The sequence below is a fragment of the Mya arenaria genome, chromosome 2, assembly GCF_026914265.1.
Source record: "Mya arenaria isolate MELC-2E11 chromosome 2, ASM2691426v1".
NCBI classification, from domain to species: domain Eukaryota; kingdom Metazoa; phylum Mollusca; class Bivalvia; order Myida; family Myidae; genus Mya; species Mya arenaria.
The window spans coordinates 66611872-66632203 of NC_069123.1; the positions used below are offsets into that span (position 1 = coordinate 66611872).

Here is a 20332-nt window from a genome sequence, read left to right on the forward strand (position 1 = left end):
ATTTGAAGCCTGATCAATGTGTAGCTCTCCGTCAATTAGTTCCTATTTTCTGTTCTTGTCTGTATCAATTAAAGCATCAGTTTTCGGAAAATCCTTATACGAGATTAATGATACATAAACAACTCCAGTCGGCCATAATGGTTTATGTGGACACAAAAGGTTACAAGAAACCAACGATTTAAGATAGACTGTTAATTTTACCTTCATGTTAACAGATTTTAACCAAACATATGTATAGGTGATGTGAATGCCGGGAGTTAGTTTCGAAAAAATAGACAAACTCCAATCTTTTAATCTGGTCATTTAACATGAACACAATTAAATTAAAGAAAAAAGAGATTGGGCACAAGCAATGTCGGGAACTTCTGGAGACAGCATCACAGGATATCCGGGGCAGTGTTAGCCTGTTCCATCATTGGACGTTGATTCTTCGATAACTTTTGAAAGGTATTTTTAATATTAATCTTCTCGTCGTTGATAGCTCCTGGTAACTGTCGTGCTGCCGTTGAGAGAAGATCCTCGAGACTGTCTCTGTATGAAGGGAGTCGTTTTTTGCTGCTGCAACACATACACAGAAGAACGAACACAGCTACACTTAAACTCATCATTATATTGCAGAAACACATCGTACAGATAGCTCGATTGCGATGATAAATAAACTTAGATTCCTCCCCCATCCCCGACATTTAATTAATGAGCTTCGTTAAAAGAACTAATCAAGGGTGGTATTCGATATCATATTAGTCCTATGATGATTTCCATAGACTTTACGAACAGTATACCCTGAAAATTGAATTAAAAACCCAATCCAATAAGATGCATACATCTCAATACGACAAATATTGAAAACCATCACAGCCGTAGTCGGCTCATTACTCAACGTTAAACACTGATTCCTTTAGTTGCATACAAGTTATTTATCACCAAACCTCACAAATCTTTGTTGATTTACATTTTTGTAATGCAAACAACAATCTTAAGTGTAACGAATGCTACGATTAAAAAACAACAACAACTGGCCATGTGCCATAACTCTGCTTATACTAGATATGGAAATTAAAAGTTTGATGCTGAATGTAATGCTAATAAACATTTACATTAAGATTGGTTACCTCATTTTGCAAAATACCTTTATAGAAGTAGTGCTGTTCTATTTTGCCTTTTTTAAGATACTACTAAAATCAGGATCGCCGTACAAACCGTTATTGTTAGACGTGTATAACTGTTCAATATCGTTTTGTGTTAAATGTTTTTCATAAATGTTTGTTTTAAAATATACTTCTCCACAAATTATACCATATTTTCAGTTATCAAAAGAGCCTTTATAGCCGACTAGTGTATACCGTACATCTGCCGTATAATAATACTAACGATATAATGTGTACGATGGATCGGGTTTAAATAGTAGACCTTTTTGACATTACTCTTTTATAAACTGAATAATCAGTATTGATTTCATTATATTTGATTTCATGATACCAAAAACAACAATGAGAATATCTATGCAAAAATAAACAAAATATTTGAAATTGACATTATAAATCAAACATGAACAGAGATTGGGCCATGCGTTTTGCCAACAGCAGGTACGGCCTCCTTTTCGAAACGTGACATTCTTTACCAAGTAAAATGGATAATTAAGCAGAAACAATAAGAGTAATATCGAATGCATTGTTTTAATGGCATCATAAAACACTAGAACCTGTAGAGAAAGATGTGTTAGGGGAAGAGAGATCGATATAAGATGGATTCATGAAACCGATTGTTATAATAACTAAAGCGTTCATCAGTCTAAAAAAACAACACCCTGAACTTCACTGAAGATCAGGACGTTGACCTCGTCTGAAAGATTGTCGAAACCCGATAGCAGTTTACTCGCTGGTTGTCGAAAAGTTTACACCGATATCCAGAAATGGTATGTATCTTATCGTCTACATTGCAATCAATACACCACGGAGAATCGCGAGGATAGTTGTAATAAAGAAATTGAGATGACTGCAATAGTGTCTTAACCGAGTAAGAAATTACGAGAAGCAACGTTCTCCACAAATATAGTAAAATAAGATTGAAGGTTGATTAAATTGATATTTTGATTGACGCTTGCACATGGAATAAGTTGGTGAGTGCCTTGTATATATATATCTTGTAAATCCCTCTATGACAAGGACGACGGTATCCTTGAACGATTGTATATTTCTAGGCGTCTATTTATTAATGTAAGGTTATTTATCATCGCACTCGAGCCAGGCACATATGGCGAACTCTCTGCAATGTTATACATCGTCGTCAGGGTTATCTTCTACGGTGTATACTATTTACATATTATATGTATTTACATGTCGAGAGAGCTATTATTCGCAAAATATTTTAGTTTCTCGCAATGCTTTTAGCTACATCATTCACGTAAATACAAAGGAGAAGTGGGCCTAGAACTGTGCCCTGTTGGACGGGCTTAAAATTAGAGAACGGTGAACCTATGAAATCAGTATACCGGCATGTCCTGAAACATAATTGTTGTGTAAAATAGATCATCCTGTTGTTCGACTCAAAAAGGGACAGAACTCGTACATCAATGAACTAGTATCTTACAAAAAGTAAACATGATGGATATTAAATTAATATCATGTTTACTTTTATTTACATTTTATGAACAACAATTAAACATCACAATTAATATCCAAGATATAAATAATCATGGAGGGACGTAGATCGAGAGCTCCTATAAAACGAGTCAGTTCAGATTTAGCGTTCTTACACCTTGTAACCGCTCTTAAATGTCCCCGTTTAAATATTTTCGGAACACTGTCCATTGTAAACCCATCGCTAGCTGTCTCCTTGGATTGCCTTTTCCGTTGTCTTGTTATAACATGCAAATGGTTTCATCATCGTCTAGAATGTCGTAGGATAGAGCTCACAACACTGGTTATTTTTCAACATCCTTTTTGATAAAAAAAATCAGGTTACACTGGCAGACCTAAGTAATGACCCAAATCAAAATTTCCATTTCTTGCTTCATTTGTCATTTTCCTAAAGGCCCGGTCGCAAAAGGCCTAAAAAGCCAAGTAAAAAAGGCCATGTCTGAACAAGTTTTTCTTGTTGCAAATAATTGTAGTATCAGGTACAATTGGTGAAAACTAATGAAAGTAATGCTGTGATAGAAATGCATAGATCAGAAATACAGATTATAATAATGATGAACCATTTTTAGAAACTTGGTTAATGGAAGTTAGAGGTAAAACTGTATCGTTTGCTAGCTACAAGTCTAAAAAGAGACTTAAACAAGAATAAATATTGATAAATGATATTTAAAAAACACAAAGTAATATGACGGAATATATAAAGAAAAATAATAGTTTTAGAGACGGAGTTAAATGAATTAAAACGCAATAAACTTAAAGGCTCTTAAATATGATCTAAAGCAGACCGAAAAGAAAATGGCAAGAAGGCTACCTCATATTTTTTTTCAATTTAGAAAAGAAAACTATTGCTGATAAACATATACCATTTACTGATGAACAAGATGAAAGTTGTAAGGAGTCTTATAAATTTTATGAAAATCTTAACAGTGATCTGTTCATTCTTATCTGCAGTAAGAACCAAATAATTGTGATTATATGTATTTAACAAACATCAGAGGGCCTTCTGACATATGATGAAGTATCATGTACTCTTAAACATACGAAAAATGATAAAAGGAGGTGGATTTGCAGTATTCGTTTTACAAGAGGTTTAGGAAACAAATTGTTAGAGTAATAAACCATGCCTTTAACACGATTGTGTGTATACCAAAGATTAAAAATAAAGCCTAAACAATTTTTGAAAATTGGAGACCTTCTACTTTCCTTAACGTTTAACAAGATAGCTTCAGGTAATATAGCAATAGCAATAGGCGTTTGAAAACTGTATTAAATGTTTTAGATTTTAAAGACTAAACTGGATTTGTTAAAGGTTGGAATATAAGTGAAAGCACTTGATTATTGTATGGTGTAATGAAATTGTGTGATGAGAAGATGAATCCTGGACTCATTATGCTGATTGACTTTGAAAACGCGTTTGATTCTATATCGTTTAATTTTATTGAGAAACTTCAGCATAACATAAGTTTGTTGATACATTTGAAAGTTGAATTAGAAAATTTCTATATAATACTGAAGTTGCTGTTCAATTGATTAGATGCTTGTCAGATTTGTTTAAAAAAGGTGAAATTTGTAGACAGGGAGATCTAATTTCTGCATTTTCATTTATTTTATGTCCAAAAATTCCTTCTATTACGAAAGCCATTGTAAAGATATAAAAGGTATAAGTATCGATTGGGAATACAATATTTTAAAATTTGCAGACGATACATCTTTATTATAAGATGGTACAGAGAAAACAGTGAAAACTGTCATAGATGCGTTAATAGATTAACACAATTATAAGGTCTGGGTGATACTAGATTTTAACTACTTGGTGTACATTTTTATGTAGATCTTAACACAATGTGTGAACTACACTTTGACAAGAAACTGCATTTGATATTAAGAAAAGAATAAAAATAACACCTATAGGAAGACTAACTGTCGTAAAGTCAATTTTATTACCACTGTTTACACAGTTATTTTTTATTAGTCTACCCAATCCATCAAATGCTTTTATGAAACGACTCAATGAATTATTGTGTTTGATATGGAAAATCTAATATAAAAAATACAGTATTCGTGAAATACTTTAAAGAAGGTGGTATAATTATGATAGATGTTGCGAGTTATATGTATAGTTTAAAAAAATAATGGCTAAAATTGTTTTACTGGGGGGTTTAAACCAGTTTGTGTGCACAACCTCACTCTTATCCCAACAATCTCGAATAAAGTATATGCATTAACTTGAGGAAGCATAAACTCCGTTTAATTGCACATGATAAACGCCAAAGACCTGAAACACAAAAACAAAGAATCACAAACCTGAATCAAGGAACTACAGCAAACAAGTTCACAAACAACTAAATACATATAAATAATGTATGACTGACGACGTATCCGCAATATTTATATGAAAAAAATACATAAACAAGCTAAAGGAACAACAGCACAAAACACCACAAAAACACAGTGTATACATACTATATAAAATCAAAGTGCTGTAAGCACTGATGGACTAGGGTTCATTTAGGGGAATGTTGACAACCATGTTCTAAGCATTGACAAAATCGGCTCACATCACAAGGGGTCACTGTTTGATGGGCTAGCTTAAACTTTAGACTAAAACTGCTTGCAAGCTGCAAAGGAAATTTGAAAAATCTAGTTAAGTGTGCGTGGAGTGAGGTGTGTGTGTGTGTGTGGGGGGGGGGGGCTAAAACGTTAAATCAGATAAAGTCATATTTCTTTTAAATTTATCAAAGTCGTTAAATCAGACTTGTACAAATTAATTTACGTGGTTGGCACACATACCTCTTTAATTTAATCAAATCCTTTTATATCAAAGGTCTGCCTTTTGTCTAATGCTATTCATATTACTGCTGCAGACTTTTGTACATAGCAAAGCAAGTTGCGTAGACTAAGATGAGATGAATATCGTTTTTAAAGTATGAAATATTGAAATGTATTTTAAATACTTTGACCATCAAATTTCATAACATGGGGTCAGCATTTAATCACACTGCTAGTGAGAATGGAATACCAAACACATCAATCCACATGCAATACATATCACAAAATACTTTAACCCATATTCCGCTCCAGTGCAATATGGCCATATATACCACTCTTGTGACGACACGTCATAACAAGTATGTTGCGCAATATTATTTTGACGTCATTAAAGCAATGAGTGCATCCTTAAAATGAAATTTATTATACAAAGATGTGGCTTCTAAGTGATCTAATCAGTAATGTATATAATAAAAGGGTTATTAGTACTGCGTTTTGATCCGGATATGGCCGAATGTCATATTTGATTCTGGTAGTTTTTTGTAGATTTTAGTTTTACTCGGCTTGTGCCTTGTGAAATCCAAATCTGCAAAAATCTACTTGAGTTGAATATAACCTCCTGGATCAAAATGCAATACTTATAACCCTATTATGTACAAAACATGTTACCCCGTGGACAGATCATATTTAACCCACAGGGCCATTGTAACTTTGAACAATCATTGTAAAAGACAACTACATACAAGATGCTTAAGGAAGTAGTTTGGAAAAAAAGAGAAATATTTTCTGCGTCTTAATTTGTATGCATGAGATAACTCAATAAATGCAGCAGTTGGCCATTCTTGTATTGTCCTCTGTCACTGTCCTGAACGCTCCCTATCTCAATAGATGCAAAAGGTTGTAGGTTCATGATTCTCCTGGTCCAATATGTCATACAGAAAGAAGATGTTGAATGTAGAATCAAAAAGGCTTCTTTTCAGGCACTCCAAATTGATTAGTACTGTAACATTTGAAGTGCCAAGAATTTGTTGGATTCCTAGGCAACAGGTATCAGGTGTTGCAGTACATTTGGCAAATACTTTTCACCCGTCCTTGTAAATCTAAAAAAGCTTTCATTTCGCATAAGTAGTTCATATAACTATATTAAGGTTGCTAAATCAGAGTTTGAATAATTCTGTAAACAAGATGTGCCTTTAATTGCAGCAATTTGAACTCCAACTCATAATGTCAATTAAGCTGGTTAAGCAATACTGCAGTTCCTTGGTGTGGGGATTGCTTTATTTACTTGAATATTATACAAACAGTTCTTGCGTTGGAAAGTACCATGTATTAACATGCATTTTTCTTGCCCTGACTCCATCCAAGCCTTAAATCATAGATCAACATGTACTTGAGGCTATGTGTAATATCAATGAGAACTATAAATTATGTTCAATTTAGTGCCACTTATGATATTTCATTCCACATACAAAAACACTAACATGTTCTTTAAAACCAAAATCCTATGTTATGATAAAACCATTGCCAAGTTGGTAATTTGAAAAGACAAAAAATTATATCTGGTCAGGGTTTGACATAGTCTTCTAGACAGCTGGGCTTGTTTTGCAGTTACTTTGAAAATCTTCAAAAGCTAAACTGAACAAGACTGGAGCAAAAAAACTCACAATACCAAAAGTGGTTTTAAAGACTTACGAGATCATTCTCACATCACCTATACCATTAGTTCTTATCTTCAAACTTAAGTCAACATAATAATTAATGTTTTACATAAATATTGCAATGAATTACACATATTGCAATAAGTGCCAATAACATAGCAATCAAGTATGATCACTATAGGCCTAAACATGAGATTTCAACATTTTCCTGATAAACAATAAATAGTTTTACTTAACAATTTTCTCATTATATACACAAGCTGAAAAACTTGTCTCTTTTGGAATACATTTTTGATTTTCATTCTTGCTAGAAAACAAAAAGTGAGCACAAAGCGTCTTCAGAAAAAGAACTTGTAAAGTATGCACCAGTTAATTGTAACCACGCCCCCCCCCCCCAGGGATATTTCATGGCTTTCATCATTCAAACTAACATTTTGCTTGTTATTTCAATATTCAATGATTTTGTAAACATTCATAAATGATGATTAAAATGAACATTCATGCTAATAATGCCTACCAAAAGCATCTGACTGACCAATCAGTATCCAATTTTGGCAGGGCTTATTGGTGGTTCATTGAAATCAACCATGATCTCCCACAATCTGCACTGATCAACATTAGTTAATGAATTGTTTCAATTGTTCTTATTTTCATAAACTTAGAAAACAACTGCAGTGAATAAAATTTATTCGTCATCACTGAGAGAAAGTTTAGAAAAATGAACGAAGCCGAGTTACACCAGCCAATCCCCGGTAAAATCCCTGCCCTGGGAGAACGAACTGGTGGTAAAATCCCGTGAATAACGTCCCCGCACCCAGGGGATCTAAGGTAAGAGCAATTCCCTGATATATTTTTAGGGGAGACAAAACCACCGCAATCATCCGGCATTGCGAGGACACTAGTTCTGGCTTCCATAACTTTAATGTTGATATTTATTTTTTTGATGTTTACAACACGTCCAAGAAGGTAATATATAATGTGTTCGCTGAAGTTCTTTTATATAATAGCTACGAGGACACATGAAAGGTAAAAACACAGCCCTTTCCCCCGGTATATCCCCGAGGGGCCGTGTTAACAATTGACTGGTGCATCATAAGAGAGGAAATCAAAATTGAGCATGCAAGATTGTTTTATCAATGGCGATGGCTTATCACCATATCATTGAACAAAATGTATAAAGTAATTATGTACTTACACTGAGAGTGGCTCCAAGACTTTTTTATGCACATAGGTAAACAATCATCTTCAATCATGTACATATTCATACATTTGGCCTCATTTAGAATGAAACTTCATAAATAAGTATGCGCATATTTGATATTTTTTATCTCTATTTTTTATCTCCATTTTGCGAAATTGAAATTACATGATTTTTTCAAACGAACTTGTATTGCTTGAAAATTTACGTGTCAAATTAAAAATGCTACCCACGGTAAGATGAAAATAAATCCGTTTGATGGTGGTAATCATTCAATGTCGGCTTTATTTCCTCAATAAAACACTATGAAATTCACATCATCAGCATCCGGAAGTAGTGATAACATCCATGTCTGAATCATTCGGACGCTCTGATCAGAGTACATTTTGATGTCAATAATAGACTGGTACCCTGATTTACTTTTCCTTAAAAATATAAAGTTATACAGGTACGCGGCATATGTTTTTTAGTAAACATTAATAGTATTTGAACAATAAATACCAAAAATCATGTTGTATTTAAAAAGTGCGAAGTGGCATGCGATGATTAGTTAAAAAAACTTTGTATCGAAAAGAAAATATCACGGAAACATGCAAATTATGTCGAAAAAAGAAAAGGGACCGACTTCGGAATACCAACATTCTATACAAAGGATAACAATACTTTTTAAACCAACTTTCCTGGTTGTTTTCTACTTAGACAGCACGCTTTATTCGCTTTACGTATGAATTCACAAGACATTTCGAATGCGCGACGGGCACCGCGGTTAGCTGATACTGGTTTCATTTCGGATAAAAGAGAAAGAAGGTACCAGTCTATCAATACAGAGCATTGAACGGAAAAAATTCGATGTGTACTTTTCCAATATGTTCATATTCTTATTGCATATAATCTGACCGTATGCAAGATGTTTCATGTAGTTAACCCGATTAACTCACTCGCTACGTATGAATTTCTTGTTCTTCATTAAAAGAACAGTTAGCTTGAATTGTTAGAAGAACTATTTTTATTGGATGTTTTCATTGTAATCAGTTCTGGTACTACTTTGATTATTCAAATTCGATAACCGCAATCCAATCAAAATACAGCGTATGAATACATTACGTCAGTGAACCCCCAGATGCGGCTTGAGAATGCAGGTATCACGTTTATGGCTATGAACTAGGCCACAAGTGCCCTAGTCCAAAAACTAGGTAAGTCTATCAAGCATTTTTAGGTACCGCCTTGGAACGGTCAGTAAAATGTAAATTTACTGGGGGTTTAAACCAGGTTACGTGCACAAACCTCACTCTTATCCGAACAATCCTGAATAAAGGAAAAACGTAAAAGGTAAATCTTATAAGTATGCATCAACTTGAGGAAACTTAATAATAAAACAAATAATATTAAACAAATAGGTTAACCCCAACTACTTCAAAGATTAGAGATCCCAACTCTATCTGCAGATGGAGGAATACAATTCAGAGTACCTAATGCAAAAGCTTCCCAAAGATACGATGCAGTCATTGTTTGAAACTATGAGCTTCACACACAGTCTGCCTTAGAAAATAAAAGGTTTAAAACTGTGTGATCATAGAGTTTCAAAATATAAAGCATCATTGTACTAAAACTGGGGACAAATAAAGAAATCCTTATTAAAAATGAAAGCGACATATATATACATTACCATAGTCCAGGGAGAAGAGAATGGGGTTCGGTTCTAGTGGTAAACTACAGCAGATCGGTCTAAAATAGCGGAACCAAAAGGCATTGTAACAACTTTTTGCCAGCTCTTTATAGCGTTGACATTTTTTGTTTACCTGCTGTATTTTTATTGTACAAATCCGAAAGCATCTTTGATTTGACCTTTTTCATTGACGCAAAATAATCCCTTTCATTTTAGTCGGGCCAGCTAATCGTCGGCCTCTATCTCTACCTGACAAACAATTAGAGATGATTTCGTTTGAAGCAACGTCCTGTTTTGATTAAGGTTTAGTTATTGAGTTTGTCCGTATAATGTTAGTCCGAAACCATTAGAATAGCCCTTCATTTGCTATATTACAAGATACGCCTATACGCTTACTTTTCACATTGTCACTCTTTGTCTCCAAACGTTCATCGTTCATTGCATTAAAGTGAGTATGCTTTTTGTTAGAAACTGTAAAAGGTCTCCGGATGGGGGAATCTTTTGACAAACCTATGTAAGTGTATATATTTCACACCACCTTCATATCCGTAATACCTGATAGTGCAAAACGCGCATGCATACCATCGTCATACATTTTAAGTGATATGTTTGCAGCCGCAATCAAATCACTATATCTGGTGATATAACACGTATAACTGCGTCATAACATGACGATACAATAATATCTGAATATTTTTCGAGGGTCTGTATATAGTGTAATGTTTGTTTTGTTTCCACGTTTTGGCAAAATGTTCACTTTGCTCACGTTATGCATGTTATGCAAGAAAATGGAATCTTCAAAAATGCGCACTATTTTGTGTATTTGAACATGTACAAAGAGGGCACCTGTATACGACATTATGAAACTTGGCGTGACCCAGACGTCAAGTTGTACTTCAATATGACTATTAGTGCTGTTCACGCCGTTTTATCAAAGCACACAGTTCGTGCAGATTTGTCCATTTACGATTTACGATCTGACGATAGTTCAACCAAGTTCTAAATTAATTACAAACTAAATAAATTGCCCGGGTGCAATGGTTTCATATACACAGGGTGCAAGGATGTCCGAACATTGATATTGTTAAAATCAGTATTTCCAACGGAACCACAGCAAAAGTTGGCAACATTAAAATTTATTGTTCATGCCTGTTTAGAGATAAAAAAAATAATGTTCCAACTATAAAGTTGCAATGAACCGTAATGCCACAGGAGCCAAAACATAAAAGTTTAAACAAGTAAAATTGTATGCATGTATCCTTTCGTTTAGATGTTGAGCGTTTATAATTCTAGCATATTTTACTCAAAAGTATTTGCCCTCAAACGTTGTACTACAAGACATGGGACAGTTTCATATACCAAAATGCACGAGCTAGTCACAACCGATTTGTTTACCTTTTTTATTATTCCACTTCATTTAAAGTACATCTAATATATTTGCATTATTATTTCCAGAAAGTAAATGTAAAATGTAATGCATGTTTACTGGATTTTATATTTATTGAAACATTTATTCAAGCAGGATCTCAAGACTGTATACGGTCACAAAAAGGTACAATACCAAAACAACATGTTTGTAGCACATTGCAACTGGGATGTAAATAACCAGCTTCATAACACCCAGAGTGCATGAACATTTGCAGGGAGAAAGCATCCATTGCACCAGGGAGGTAGCAAGTTGCAACTAGCAACACTTTGCACCAGAAATATAGCAGGAGCACATTGCGCACCAGAAAGATAGCAATACATTGCACGAGAGAGATAGCAGCACATTACACCAAGGAGATAGCAGCACGTTGCAACAGGGAGGTAGCAACACATTGCACCAGAGTGATAGCATACGATATTGCACAAGGGAGATAGCAGCACATTGAACCAGGGAGATAGCAGCACATTGAACCAGGAAGGTAGCAGCACATTGAACCAGGAAGATAGGAGCACATTGTACCAGGGAGATAGCAGCACGTTGTACCAGGGAGATAACAGCACATTGTACCAGGGAGATAACAGCACATTGTACCAGGGAGATAACAGCACATTGTACCAGGGAGATAACAGCACATTGTACCAGGGAGATAACAGCACATTGTACCAGGGAGATAACAGCACATTGTACCAGGGAGATAGGAGCATATTGTACCAGGGAGATAACAGCACATTGTACCAGGGAGATAACAGCACATTATACCAGGGAGATAACAGCACATTGTACCAGGGAGATAGGAGCACATTGTACCAGGGAGATAACAGCACATTGTACCAGGGAGATAGGAGCACATTGTACCAGGGAGATAACAGCACATTGTACCAGGGAGATGGCAGCACGTTGTAACAGGGAGATAGCAGCACGTTGAACCAGGGAGAAAGCAGCACATTGTACCAGGGAGATAGCAGCACATTGTACCAGGGAGATAGCAGCACATTGTACCAGGGAGATAACAGCACGTTGTACCAGGGAGATGGCAGCACGTTGTAACAGGGAGATAGCAGCACGTTGAACCAGGGAGATAGCAACAGCGCATTGAACCAGGGAGATAGCAGCAACACATTGTACCACGGAGATAGCAGCACATTGCACCAAGGAGATAGCAGCACGTTGCAACAGGGAGATAGCAGCAGCACATTGAAGCAGGGAGAAAGCAGCACATTGAACCAGGGAGAAAGCAGCACATTGAACCAGGGAGATAGCAGCACATTGAACCAGGGAGATAGCAGCAACACATTGAACCAGGGAGATAGCAGCAGCACATTGAAGCAGGGAGATAGCAGCAACACATTGAACCAGGGAGAAAGCAGCACATTGAACCAGGGAGATAGCAGCAACACATTGAACCAGGGAGATAGCAGCAGCACATTGAACCAGGGAGATAGCAGCAACACATTGAAGCAGGGAGATAGCAACACATTGAAGCAGGGAGATAGCAGCACATTGAACCAGGGAGAAAGCAGCACATTGAACCAGGGAGATAGCAGCAACACATTGAACCAGGGAGATAGCAGCTGCACATTGAACCAAGGAGATAGCAGCAACACATTGAACCAGGGAGATAGCAGCACGTTGAATCAGGGAGATAGCAGCACATTGTACCAGGGAGATAGCAGCACATTGTACCAGGGAGATAGCAGCAGCACATTGTACCACGGAGATAGCAGCACATTGCACCAAGGAGATAGCAGCACGTTGCAACAGGGAGATAGCAGCAGCACATTGAACCAAGGAGATAGCAGCAACACATTGTACCAGGGAGATAGCAGCAGCACATTGTACCAGGGAGATAGCAGCAGCACATTGTACCACGGAGATAGCAGCACATTGCACCAAGGAGATAGCAGCACGTTGCAACAGGGAGATAGCAGCAACACATTGAAGCAGGGAGATAGCAGCACATTGAACCAGGGAGAAAGTAGCACATTGAACCAGGGAGATAGCAGCACATTGCGCCAAGGAGATAGCAGCAACACATTGAACCAGGGAGATAGCAGCACATTGAACCAGGGAAAAAGCAGCACATTGAACCAGGGAGATAGCAGCACATTGTACCAGGCAGATAGCAGCGCATTGCACCAGGGAGATAGCAGCAGCACATTGCAACAGGGAGATAGCAGCAGCAAATTAAACCAGGGAGATAGGAGCACATTGCACCAGGGAGATAGGAGCACATTGCACCAGAGAGATAGCAGCTCATTGTACCAGGAAGATAGCAGCACATTGAACCAGGGAGATAGACGCACATTGAACCAGGGAGGTAAGTGCACATTGTACCAAGGAAATAGCAGCACATTGTACCAGGGAGATAACAGCACATTGAACCAGGGAGATAGCAGCAGCACATTGAACCAGGGAGATAGCAGCACATTGAACCAGGAAGATAGCAGCGCATTGCACAAGGGAGATAGCAGCAGCACATTGCAACAGAGAGTTAGCAGCATATTGAACAAGGGATATAGCAGCACATTGCAACACGGAGATAGCAGCAGCGCATTGAACCAGGGAGATAGCAGCAGAACATTGAACCAGGGAGATAGCAGCAGCACATTGAACCTGGGAGATATCAGCAGAACATTAAACCAGGGAGATAAAAGCAGCACATTGTACCAGGGAGATAGCAGCAGCACATTGTACCAGGGAGATAGCAGCACATTGCGCCAGGGTAATAGCAGCAGCACATTGAACCTGGGAGATAGCAGCAGCACATTGCACCAGGGTAATAGCAGCAGCACATTGAACCAGGAAGATAGCAGCAGTATATTGCAACAGGGAGATATCAGCACATTGCACCAGGGAGATAGCAGCAGAACATTGTACCATAGATATATCAGCACATTGCACCAGGGATATAACAACAGCGCATTGAACCAGGGACATAACAGCAAAACATTGTACCATGGAGATAGCAGCAGCACAATGCACCAGGGATATAACAGCAGCGCATTGAACCAGGGAGATAGCAGCTGCACATTAAGCCAGGGAGATAGCAGCTGCACATTGAGCCAGGGAGATAGCAGCAGCGCATTGAGCCAGGGTGATATCAGCTGCACATTGAGCCAGGGAGATAGCAGCAGCACATTGAACCAGGGAGATAGCAGCTGCACATTGAGCCAGGGAGATAGCAGCAGCACATTGAGCCAGGGAGATAGCAGCAGCGCATTGAGCCAGGGTGATATCAGCTGCACATTGAGCCAGGGAGATAGCAGCAGCACATTGAACCAGGGAGATAGCAGCACATTGTACCAGGGAGATAACAGCACGTTGTACCAGGGAGATGGCAGCACGTTGTAACAGGGAGATAGCAGCACGTTGAACCAGGGAGATAGCAACAGCGCATTGAACCAGGGAGATAGCAGCAACACATTGTACCACGGAGATAGCAGCACATTGCACCAAGGAGATAGCAGCACGTTGCAACCGGGAGATAGCAGCAGCACATTGAAGCAGGGAGAAAGCAGCACATTGAACCAGGGAGAAAGCAGCACATTGAACCAGGGAGATAGCAGCACATTGAACCAGGGAGATAGCAGCAGCACATTGAAGCAGGGAGATAGCAGCAACACATTGAACCAGGGAGAAAGCAGCACATTGAACCAGGGAGATAGCAGCAACACATTGAACCAGGGAGATAGCAGCAGCACATTGAACCAGGGAGATAGCAGCAACACATTGAAGCAGGGAGATAGCAACACATTGAAGCAGGGAGATAGCAGCACATTGAACCAGGGAGAAAGCAGCACATTGAACCAGGGAGATAGCAGCAACACATTGAACCAGGGATATAGCAGCTGCACATTGAACCAAGGAGATAGCAGCAACACATTGAAGCAGGGAGATAGCAGCACATTGAACCAGGGAGAAAGCAGCACATTGAACCAGGGAGATAGCAGCAACACATTGAACCAGGGAGATAGCAGCACGTTGAATCAGGAAGATAGCAGCACATTGTACCAGGGAGATAGCAGCACATTGTACCAGGGAGATAGCAGCAGCACATTGTACCACGGAGATAGCAGCACATTGCACCAAGGAGATAGCAGCACGTTGCAACAGGGAGATAGCAGCAGCACATTGAACCAAGGAGATAGCAGCAACACATTGTACCAGGGAGATAGCAGCAGCACATTGTACCAGGGAGATAGCAGCAGCACATTGTACCACGGAAATAGCAGCACATTGCACCAAGGAGATAGCAGCACGTTGCAACAGGGAGATAGCAGCAACACATTGAAGCAGGGAGATAGCAGCACATTGAACCAGGGAGAAAGTAGCACATTGAACCAGGGAGATAGCAGCACATTGCGCCAAGGAGATAGCAGCAACACATTGAACCAGGGAGATAGCAGCACATTGAACCAGGGAAAAAGCAGCACATTGAACCAGGGAGATAGCAGCACATTGTACCAGGCAGATAGCAGCGCATTGCACCAGGGAGATAGTAGCAGCACATTGCAACAGGGAGATAGCAGCAGCAAATTAAACCAGGGAGATAGGAGCACATTGCACCAGGGAGATAGGAGCACATTGCACCAGAGAGATAGCAGCACATTGTACCAGGAAGATAGCAGCACATTGAACCAGGGAGATAGACGCACATTGAACCAGGGAGGTAAGTGCACATTGTACCAAGGAAATAGCAGCACATTGTACCAGGGAGATAACAGCACATTGAACCAGGGAGATAGCAGCACATTGAACCAGGAAGATAGCAGCGCATTGCACAAGGGAGATAGCAGCAGCACATTGCAACAGAGAGTTAGCAGCATATTGAACAAGGGATATAGCAGCACATTGCAACACGGAGATAGCAGCAGCGCATTGAACCAGGGAGATAGCAGCAGAACATTGAACCAGGGAGATAGCAGCAGCACATTGAACCTGGGAGATATCAGCAGAACATTAAACCAGGGAGATAAAAGCAGCACATTGTACCAGGGAGATAGCAGCAGCACATTGTACCAGGGAGATAGCAGCACATTGCGCCAGGGTAATAGCAGCAGCACATTGAACCTGGGAGATAGCAGCAGCACATTGCACCAGGGTTATAGCAGCAGCACATTGAACCAGGAAGATAGCAGCAGTATATTGCAACAGGGAGATATCAGCACATTGCACCAGGGAGATAGCAGCAGAACATTGTACCATAGATATATCAGCACATTGCACCAGGGATATAACAACAGCGCATTGAACCAGGGACATAACAGCAAAACATTGTACCATGGAGATAGCAGCAATATATTGCACCAGGGAGATAGCAGCAGCACAATGCACCAGGGATATAACAGCAGCGCATTGAACCAGGGAGATAGCAGCTGCACATTAAGCCAGGGAGATAGCAGCTGCACATTGAGCCAGGGAGATAGCAGCAGCGCATTGAGCCAGGGTGATATCAGCTGCACATTGAGCCAGGGAGATAGCAGCAGCACATTGAACCAGGGAGATAGCAGCTGCACATTGAGCCAGGGAGATAGCAGCAGCACATTGAGCCAGGGAGATAGCAGCAGCATATTGAGCCAGGGAGATAGCAGCAGTATATTGCACCATGGAGATAGCAGCAGCATATTGCACCAGGGAGATAGCAGCAGCATATTGCACTAGGGTGATTAGCAGCAGAACATTGCACCAGTGAGATAGCAGCAGCGCATTGAACCAGTGAGATAGCAGCAGCGCATTGAACCAGGAAGATAGGAGCAGCACATTGAACAAGGGAGATAGCAGCAGCATATTGAGCCAGGGAGATAGCAGCAGCATATTGAGCCAGTGAGATAGCAGCAGCGCATTGAACCAGGAAGATAGGAGCAGCACATTGAACAAGGGAGATAAGTATTATTACATGCAGTAACATTTATCACACATTTAACATTTTTACGTTAATCGTTATCATAAACGCAATCATAGACATGAACTAATTAATTAAGAATATGGTTACTAAATACGTAACTAATGAATTGATGCTTTCTAGAGTAAAAGGACGATAAACAGAGCTGGATGTCGCTTGTGATGATGCACAGATTGCTTTTCTTTGATTTTCAATACATGTAGATGTTATTACCACTTAACTTTTTACCGTATGCTGTCGGGTGTGTATCTGTTGCATTTGACAAATACATTGAAAGCAAAAATTCACAAAGAACAACAACATTAAACAAACAAATTAATGCAGTAATCAAATTTGTAAGATAATATAGAGGTTCATATGTAATATTCAATGTATTGCCCCACTTAAAGGGTGCTTTTTGGAACTGTTGGTCAAAGATAACATGCTTACTATATGACTTAAATGTGTGATCTGAAAACTCACACGTATATGTTGCCGAAAGCTTACAATGGACTCATGGAGGTGACTTCATCGAGTTATTATAGTTAGAACGTTCTTATAAATCCTGAATTATTTTAATCTAATTAAGCATGTGTTCATCAACGTCGTTGTAAACTCGTTAACACAATAGTATTTACTGTTTTACCCGTCTATTTCCATGTCATTTAAGGAATGAATTGCGGGGTTGATGTCATTATCGGGGTATGAACGCAAGTGGGTTGGTCAATGTGTGTGGAGTCCGAAGGACTCCACGCGTACTTTGACCAACACAATTGCGTACATATCCCCGATAATGACATCAACCCAGCAATTCATTCCTTATATTTACACCATTAGTTCATTTTTTCATTCAAGAATTGTTAAAAAAATACTTTATTTTATATAAGAAAACCTTTCAGTAATCCGTTCTTACCCATTCTGTAAATAGAACGACCCGACTATAACCGGAAACATTTTTTTCAAATGACGTCACAATAACGCGGGAAAAGATTAACCACTTGAAATCACTTTAAAACGTAAAATTGAAATACTTCTGGTACCAATATATTTAAAATATAATAAACTAACACTTTTAAAAATGTTGATCTATATTTTACGGGACCTGCAGACACAATACAAACAATAACAAGATCAATAGCTTTCATGAATATTGTAATGCAATGAATTACGATCCGAACATATCCGAAGATGTTGCGTTCATCGATTGATGAACGCAATTGCCGAAACATTCATTTAAGGAATGGAAGTTGAGGTGTATATATTTTTACTTTGACGGCAAGATCATTGCCAGATTATTATATTACTGAGTGCCAACCATGAGAATGTAAACATCTGTCTACATGCAAACAATCACTTAAACAGTCAAACCTATTTTAACAGCAACGTGATTTCTGTAGTTTCATTGCCCTCTACATATCTAAACACAAGATATTTCAGTTGTCTACTGGCTTCGAACAGTATGCCATTAAATCTTCAGACATCTAACGTTTATAGATTCAATTTACTTTTATATAGAGAACATAATGCAAAAAAAGAGAATGAAAACAGTGCTTATAAAAAGATTCGAACCTGCGTTTGTTTCGAGACCAATTGCTTTGTCTACACGGTCAAGATGACTGGTGTATGCTTAAGGAAATTGACAATATTCTAAACGACGCTGTGAACATTATTTAGAATAGTTATTGTGTATTGCATATGGAGTTCTGTCGACAGTTTTCGCCATAAGGCTGTAGGTTTACAATGAACCTTCCACGACTTATTCAGCCTATCATGCATTTACTTATTCATATTACCAATGAAAGAATGTTGCATTGATTGATGATCGCGATTTACTAAATGAGTTCATTATCGAAACTAGTGATAGTTCAGTCGGTCGTATAACAGAGATGTTTTACGTGGTTTTCAACGGCGATTATTTCCATTTGTCTTGACCGTGCCATAGCAACAAGTATATATATGCAGGGGGTCCAATGTGTGAAGCGGAATAAAATGGCAGTGTTTGATTTTTTTCTGTATTGCTAGACGTTTGTGCTGCATCAAGAGTTCTTACATTGATATAAAGGGTAATTATTTAATGAGCAAAATTAATATGTGAATTGCGAGGACAGAATACAAGTGTATCTGGTATTTTCTGCATAACACGGTACGTTCTTATTGGCTTACAAATTGCATTTTGTCATAAATAATGACGTGCCTTATTTGCCGTATTTCGAGACGTTCGTGTTACATTAAGAGTTCTTACATTGATATAAACATTATAAAGAGTATTAATTAATGAGCACATATATGAATTGCTAGAATAGTATACAAGTGTATCTAGTAGGAATGTTTGCATAACAAATACACGGTATGTTCTTATTGGATAACAAATTGCCTTTTGTTATAAAATTTAACCTGTCTTACAGCTCGTGTTTTAATTACTCTTTTATTAACACACGCTTATTCTGATTCTGCACCACACAAAAACTGCGTAATACTTCCTCGCCCAACATAATAGGTGTTTAAACATAGAAAATCGGCCGTATAGTGCCAATGTAAGTGCACTTACCGTCGAAAATAAAACGTTATGCAAAAAATCAACGAAAAATAGCTAAAATAGGTACAAGAGAGGTGCACTTTGACTAAAAAAAACAAAGTTTCAAGTCACGCAACTTTCTATTTTCACTTTGTAAACAACCAATCGCTCAGCTTATACATTCAATAACTTTTTGTTAATGCCCCTAGAAAAATAGGTTAAATAACTGAGAGAAACTTACACGTGTGGCCTCCGGGTAGGCGTATTTATATTGCGAGAAAGTGATAAAACTTACTTAACAGGTGAAAATATCCTCCCCAAAAAACACACCAAAATGTCTTCGAACACCGCCATTTTATTCCGCATCACACATTTCCCTCACTTAAAATTCGGCAAACACAAAACACGTTGGACTCACTGATATGGGCATTACCGTAGTTAGGTAATCGAGGGAAAGTTTCACGACAAAAAATGGTAACTTGGTGCCTGATGCCCAGGAAGGATTCAACTGATGATCGAATTGAAAGTGCTATTCACAAATGGAAATTATTATTACTGACAACGCGAAACTCAAAAT

At 38.3% G+C, this 20332-nt stretch overlaps 1 protein-coding gene across 1 annotated transcript; it reads left to right on the top strand.

The window, feature by feature from the left end:
* The first annotated feature begins 308 nt into the window (after nucleotides 1–308).
* LOC128216738 (dentin sialophosphoprotein-like) lies at nucleotides 309–17020 on the top strand. The gene is made up of 4 exons (XM_052923399.1): nucleotides 309–398; nucleotides 11786–12251; nucleotides 12414–14699; nucleotides 14817–17020. The coding sequence occupies exons 1-4, from the start codon at nucleotides 309–311 to the stop codon at nucleotides 17018–17020; spliced, it is 5046 nt and encodes a 1681-aa protein (XP_052779359.1).
* Nucleotides 17021–20332: the final 3312 nt, after the last annotated feature.

What these genes read in the sequence shown, in the direction of transcription:
- LOC128216738 (XM_052923399.1), top strand. Translation starts at nt 309, where the DNA reads ATGAACACAATTAAATTAAAGAAAAAAGAGATTGGGCACAAGCAATGT. An exon ending in CACAGGATATCCGGGGCAGT is followed by an intron (nt 399 to 11,785) that starts GTTAGCCTGTTC and finishes ATATTGCACAAG; the next exon opens with GGAGATAGCAGCACATTGAA. An exon ending in ATTGTACCAGGGAGATGGCA is followed by an intron (nt 12,252 to 12,413) that starts GCACGTTGTAAC and finishes TGTAACAGGGAG; the next exon opens with ATAGCAGCACGTTGAACCAG.